At 40.2% G+C, this 7,480-nt stretch overlaps 1 protein-coding gene and 1 pseudogene across 1 annotated transcript; both read left to right on the top strand.

The window, feature by feature from the left end:
* Positions 1 to 2,902: 2,902 nt before the first annotated feature.
* On the top strand, positions 2,903 to 3,850 carry LOC113259780 (olfactory receptor 6M1). Its single transcript, XM_026505277.3, has one exon. It carries the CDS (start codon positions 2,903 to 2,905, stop codon positions 3,848 to 3,850), a length of 948 nt encoding a protein of 315 aa, XP_026361062.2.
* A 538-nt stretch (positions 3,851 to 4,388) lies between these two features.
* On the top strand, positions 4,389 to 4,489 carry LOC113260231 (U6 spliceosomal RNA; annotated as a pseudogene).
* Positions 4,490 to 7,480: the final 2,991 nt, after the last annotated feature.

The following is a 7,480-nucleotide window of genomic DNA, read 5'->3' as shown; positions in this document are numbered from 1 at the left end:
ACTCTAATTATTCATCTCCTTTAAGTTTATCTCAATCCTTTCTGAGCGAAGCCATACTTTTTTTAGCAAGAATCTGTTAGTACTGCCACACATATGATTTAATTTAAACCTCACAGTACCTCCTTTTGAATGCTATATTTATCTAACACTTGAATCTGAAAGGGTGAACTATCATTTGCCTGTTGAACAACCTCACGGAAAAAATATTACAACACACGCACAAAACAGACACTTGGTGCCTCAGACAGAAAGTTCACGTGAGATTTCACGAGATGTTATGTTGGTGTAGGTGTTTGTGATTAGCCACTTCTGTGCAATAATTTACAGAATCGTTTCAGAGCTTGCATGAGTTCGAGCCCATACGCACATCCATAATACCATCACCACAATTAGGGTGACAGACACCCCCAAGGCCTCCCAGAGTTCCCTTCACACAATCACTTCAAAGGGTCATATAGTGTCTGATTCCATGGATGGCACCATGAAATATCTAGCCAGTTGTTTAGTGTTGCTATCTTAGATGACCAACATTTCCTTCCTGTATAGATAAGGATTGAGGAAATATTCTTGCATATAAATCACATAAAACTCATCAAATTATACATATTAAATATGTGCAGTTCTACGTTGTTGTTTTTTAAGATTTTATTTTTAAGTAATCTCTGCACGCAACGTGGGGCTTGAACTCACGACCCCGAGGTCAAGAGTTGCACGCTCCACCAACTGAACCAGCCAGGCGCCCCATGTGCAGTTCATTGCATATCGATTGTACCTCAAAAAAGCTGATTTTAAAAATGAGCGTGCAGAGTTCTAGTAATTGATGTGGAAGGATGATGATTATTATTTAAAAAAAGAAAGAAAGAAAGAAAGAAAGAAAGAAAGAAAGAAAGAAAGAAAGAAAGAAAAAAGAAAGAAAGAAAAGTAGGAAAAGCCAGTCACAAGGTAGTATGTGAGTATTATTTAGTTTAGATACATTGGTATGGAACTTAATTTTGGAATGGTCTGGAAATACATTCACCAAAATGCTGTCACTGTATCTCTAGCAGGTTTGCTTACAGATTATAATTTTTTTTTAAAGATTTTATTCATTTATATGACGGAGAGACAGCCAGTGAGAGAGGGAACACAGCAGGGGAGAGGGAGAGGAAGAAGCAGGCTCCCAGCCGAGGAGCCCGATGTGGGGCTCGATCCCAGAACGCCAGGATCACGCCCTGGGCCGAAGGCAGATGCTCAACGACTGCGCTACCCAGGCGCCCCTATAATTTTCTTTTTTGCACTTGGATATTCTAATTCTTCGCTAAGGAGGAGCTAAGTAAAATCTAGACTAAGAGAGCATGGAGATTACAGCATGGGTGCTTTTAGCCTGAAATGGGAATATCTGTGCCAAAGACCATTTCTCAGACACTGAGATAAGGAACAACTAGAAGATCTTGATGTAGTTTTATGATTTCAACTAATTAAGTGAGTCAATTTTCTCTCTTCTACCTCCTGTGTATAACCTGCAGCTCTCTGATTTTATCACATTGTGTAGTGTCCTCTTAAATAATCAGCCAGAAGTAAGTCAGGTAAAAACAAACACCATACAATTTCACGTACGTGCGGAGTCTAAACAGTATAACAAATGAACAAACCAACAGAGTTGTAAATACAGAGAACAAGCTGGTGGTTGTCAGAAGGGAGGTGGGAGGGGTGGGATTAAGAGGGCCAAACTTCCAGTCATAAAATAAATAAGTCACAGGGATGAGAAGTATAGCACATGGAATATAATAATATTGCAATAATGTATAGTGACACATGGGAACTATACTTATCGTAGTGAAACCAAGTAGCGCACAGAATTGTTTTTTAAGGATTTTATTTATTTATTTATTTATTTATTTATTTATTTATTTATCATGTGCATGAGAGAGAAAGAGAATGAGAAAGAGTGGGAGTGGAGGTGGAGGAGGGAGAAGGAGAAGCAGACTCCCCACTGAGCAAGGAGCCTGATGCTCGGCTCGATCCTAGGACCCTGGCATCATGACCTGAGCCAAAGGCAGACACTTAACTGACTGAGCCACCCAGGTGCCCCAATGCCCAGAATTATTGAATGAATATGTTGTACACCTGAAACGTTGTATGTTAATTGTACTTCAATAAAAAATAATAATCAGCCAGATATATAATGTATCGCTTACATAGTTCACAGAATTTATAGAAGGTAGGTTTTGGACATAAGGCATAACCCAAAGATAAGATAACCACTGTGAGCTTTTGATGTGTCATCTGAAGTGATTAGCAGGAACGATGAGCCATTGTTCCTTTCAGATATTTCTGGTCTGTTTCCACAGATCTGTACATGCAAGGAAAAGACTTTCGAAATCGAGACTCTGGAGATCACCAAATATTGGAAAAAAGAAACCAACCTTTCTTTCTTACTCGTGGCAGGTCACCCAGGTCAACTGCCCAAGCGAAAGAAAATTTGTTATAGGAAAGGCTAGAAAGCACTTAAAAGAATTTCCCTCTCAGTGACTGGAAACTTCAGAAAAACAGTTCTAGTTAAAATGTGAGTCAGTACTTCATAGCACATTTTTAACTGGGAAAATGAGGCTGGGTGCACTGGAGAGAAGAGAAATTTGACTTAATGAGAATGAATAGAATTTTATTACTAGAAGGAAGCTTAGAGGATTTTTTTAATCCACTCTTCTCCCTTAGTCTTATGGAAAAAGTTGTGTCTAAATGGTATTTTGATTTTCCCAAGGATGCCCAATAATGACTTTCCAATTGACAGCTAACCTTCTGACCCATCTCCCAGTGGAAGGCCCGCTCCACAACACATTTTCAACAGATATTTATAAAATTACCTCCTTAGCTGATTTTCCTTTTCTTGTTTCTTAAGGGAAACCGTGCCCTCCATGTAGCCATGGCCATGGGAAATTGGAGCACAGTGACTGAATTCACCCTGATCGCCTTCCCTGCCCTCCTAGAGCTTCGAATCTTCCTCTTTGTGGTTCTTTTGCTGACTTACACATTAACTGCGACAGGAAACATTATCATCATCTTCCTAATATGGACTGATAATCACCTTCAAACCCCAATGTACATTTTCCTCAGTAATTTGTCCTGTATAGATATTTTATACACCACGGTCGTTACCCCAAAGTTGCTAGCCTGCCTTCTAGGAGAGAAGAAAACCATATCCTTTGCTGGCTGCATCACTCAAACATATTTCTACTTCTTTCTGGGGACAGTAGAGTTTCTCCTCCTGGCGGTGATGTCCTTTGACCGCTACGTGGCCATCTGTAACCCCCTGCGCTATACCATCATCATGAACAGCAGGGCCTGCCTCCTGCTGGTCCTGGGCTGCTGGGTGGGAGCCTTTCTGTCCGTGTTGGTACCAACCATTGTAGTGACAAGGCTACCTTACTGTAGAAAAGAAATTAATCATTTTTTCTGTGACATTGCCCCTCTTCTGCAGGTGGCCTGTGTAGATACGCACCTCATTGAGCAGATAAACTTTCTCCTATCTGCCCTTGTCATCCTGAGCTCCCTGGCATTCACTACTGGGTCCTACGCCTACATCATCTCTACCATCCTGCGCATCCCCTCAGCCCAAGGCCGTCAAAAAGCTTTTTCTACCTGCGCTTCTCACATCACAGTTGTGTCCATTGCCTACGGGAGCAACATCTTTGTGTACGTGAGACCCAATCAGAACTATTCCCTGGATTTTGACAAGGTAGCTGCTGTCCTTATTACAGTGGTGACCCCTCTTCTGAACCCTTTTATTTATAGCTTGAGAAATGAAAAGGTGAAAGAAGTATTGAGAGAGACAGTGAACAGACTCATGTCCTTGATACTTAGGAAAACTTGACCTTAGTGTTTAGTACCTCACACCACATTTCTCATCTACAACACGTTCATTCTGCATCAATATAGTGCCAGGTGGACATTCCAGGAATCTGAGACTGTGTCAACAGGAGGAGCAATGGCCATACCAAACTGAAGGAAATTCTGCTTCCATCTTGGGGAAAAAAAAACATCTAACCCATCAACTTTTGTATATTCATGGCTTTAAACCACGAAACATTACCTAAATAAAAGCCAGAGGTTTCCAAATCCAGTCTTGGCTAAATCAGTTTATTTTCCACGTGACATTGACCATGTCACAACTTATTTGAGCCTTCATGTCTCCATCTCTAAATGAAATAAAAGATAATAAAGTATCACTATTTGTAGCAAGACGTGTAAAGTTAGAGCATTTTAACTTCTTGGGTTAGTCCCTCTTGAAACGTTCAAGAAATTCAGTTTTCACCCTTTTTTATTTACCTGGATCAAGTAAATATGATGTGAGAAGTGAGGGGGAAAAAGGTAAGACTCAGGATGCTATCGAGCTTCTGGCTATAAACCTGAGTGAGTGCTCTCTATACACTAAAATTAAAACAATGCAAAAAAGATCAGCATGGCCCTGCACAAGGAAAACATGCAAATTCGTGAAGCACTGCATATTGTATGGGGGCAGACGGTAACTAGACTTATCACGGGAATCATTTGATGATGTAGAAAAATATGGAACCACTATGATGTATACCTGAAACTAAATTGTGTGTCAATTACACATCAATTAAAAAAAAAGGTACTGGAAAAAAAAAAGAAAAGAAGGAAAACCTGAGTGAAAGGTGGAGATATTTGCTGAGAAAAAGAACATAAGAAGGGCAGGTCATGAATGACTTTGGTAAAATGTTTAATAGAATTTTAGGGGTAAAGGCCAAAATAAAGTAGATAAAACAGTCTGCATATATAAACAGAATAGAAATATAGTTAACATTTTCAAGAAGGTTAGCTGAGACTATAAGCAGTACGGTAAAATAAAGGTAACATGGGTTAGAAAATACTATTTTCTAACAGGAGATGTGTTTGCTTTTTTAAGTATTGATTGGAGCAGTATAGTCATGGCCCTAGGCTGAGGCAACAGGAGAATGTGAATGACTGATATGATGGGTTACCCGAAACGGTCAAAAGTGAGGACATCAAGAACATGAGGGAAAGGATAGTAACTGGCAGAAGTTTGTGTTACATACTGATAAACAGGAATGGATGAATCCAGAAATGGAACCTATAGCAACTAGGGGAAAACGGTCACAGTCCTTTTTGATGGATGGCCTAAGGTGCCAGAGTGGACCTTAAGAAGAGGTTTAGTACCTAACTTCAGGTAGAAGAATGGCCAAAGAAAGAGTATACTTTTTAATAATGTGTGCAGAATAAAGCAGTGAACCAGGTCCATCAGTGAGTAATATAATGTGTTAATGATCCAAGGAAATTACTCATTCTTCCAATTGCCAGGTATGGCTTGGTGCCTACAATGTACCAGTAAACAAAACAGACAGAATTTCTACCCGCATGGGATTTAAATTACAATAGGGGGAGACATACAGTAAGTAGCATATACAGAAAAATTAGAGAAAATTTACACGGTGACAAAAGTTATAGAGAAAAGTAAAGCAGGGAAGGGGAATAAAGGTTTGGGGGAGAGAGTTTCGCTTTTAAATAAGGTGGTTAAGAAAGCCTTTTCTGAGAAGATGACTTTTGAATAAAGATTGGAAGGATCTGAGAGTGTGAGCTATGTGGGTATCTGGGAAAATAGGATTACGTGAAAGTAGAGCAAAGACTTTAAGCTGTGGTAAGTGAGAGAAGCAAGCCCTTGTGCCGTAGTAATTGGTCGCTGAGAGCGAAGACCATCTGAGAAGCTCTGCTGCCAGACCCCGAGGACCAGGGGGAGCACCAAGATGGGAACTACGTTTATCAACGCACTGCACTAGAACTAAAAACCAGAACAGCAGAAAGGCTGTCCTAATCCCATATTGCTAAGGAACTGGTCATTAAACACAGCCACATTTAAGCAATAAATATTGACTACATGGAAGAAAATTTATTCTTCAGGGGCTCCGGGGAGGCTCAGTCAGTGAAGCATCTCCCTTAGGCTCAGGTCATGATCCCGGTGTCCTGGGATCGAGCCCCGCAGCAGGCTCCCTGCTCAGCGGGGAGTCTGCTTTTCCCCCTGCCCTTCTCCCTGCTCATGCTCTCTCTCTCTCTCAAATAAATAAATACAATCTTTAAAAAAAAAAAAGGAAAGAAAGAAAATGTATTCTTCAGCACAATCATACATGTACCCATAGTGTTGTTTTGATTTCTTTGATGGATTCATTTCATAGCAAGTTTAAAGTTAAAGACTTTTTTTAAAAAAGATTTTATTTAGTTATTTACTTGAAAGAAAGCGAGCGAGTAGAGGGAGGAGCAGAGGGAGAGGGAGGGGAGAGAATCCCAAGCAGACTCTGTGCTGAGCACGGAGCCCAACGCAGGGCTCCATCTCAAGACCCTGAGATCATGACCTGAACCGAAACCAAGAGTCCAACACTTAACCAAATGAGCCACCCAGACACCCCAAGACTTTTTTTTTTTTTCTTTTAAGAAACATCTGAAATAAGGACAAAATGATTTTGCTGTTTAGGACACTGATGCTCAAATTCTCGTTCCCAAACCAGCAGCATAAGCCTCATCAGGGAACATGATACAAATGAAAATTCCCAGCCACCACCCCAGGCCTACTGTATCTGAAACACTAGAAGCAAGCCCAGTGTTTTAACAAGCTTTCCAGGTGATACTGAAGTGAGCCAACATTTGAGAACCATGGGCTCAGGGAGAGTCAGGCAGGTGTCCAGTTACCCAGACTCATGTTGTCATTGCTATTGCTTATGAAGAGCCTTGATTAAATATCGCCAGGAACTTGCCTTAAAATATACTTGATATCTAGATTTTTTTTTAAATCATATAACATGGTCATTTTTTTTACAAATTTTTATTTAAATTCTAGTTAGTTAACATATAGTGTAATATTAGTTTCGGGCGTAGAATTTAGTGATTCAACACAGTATTATTAATATGATTATTATGATGATAATTATCATTATTCTTATGATGGGTACTTAATCATATCTATTAATTTATTGGGATTGAATTAATTACAAAAATTGAGTTTGTTCCTATTGTGGAGAAGTATTTTCCTGGAGTGCTAGAGGTAGCTACGTAAGTACTTTTTATTTTTTTTAAGGCCTTTGTTTTTGAGTCCTGGGCACCTGGCAATGAGATAAGAAGGACTCTCTCTCTCTCTCTCTCTCTCTTTTTTTTTAAGATTTTATTTATTTTTTTGAGAGAGAGTGAGGGAGCATAAGTGGGGGAGCACAAGTGACGGGAGGGACAGAGGGAGAAGCAGACTCCCCGCTGAGCAGGGAGCCAGACGCAGGACTTGATCCCAAGATCATGACCTGAGCCGAAGGCAGAAGTTTAACTGACTGAGCCACCCAGGCGCCCCAAGGAGGACTTTCAAACAGAGTTCCCAGCAATTGTACCAAAGGCCAGATTTGCTGGTCCTTTTCTCAGTTGCCTAAATTGTCTGTGATCTCAGTATCTCTGGTTTTCTGTGCCTCTAAAAAAAAGAAAAAGAAAA

The sequence above is a fragment of the Ursus arctos genome, unplaced genomic scaffold, assembly GCF_023065955.2.
Source record: "Ursus arctos isolate Adak ecotype North America unplaced genomic scaffold, UrsArc2.0 scaffold_22, whole genome shotgun sequence".
Lineage (NCBI taxonomy): Eukaryota > Metazoa > Chordata > Mammalia > Carnivora > Ursidae > Ursus > Ursus arctos.
This window is presented reverse-complemented; position numbering and strand designations above follow the sequence as displayed.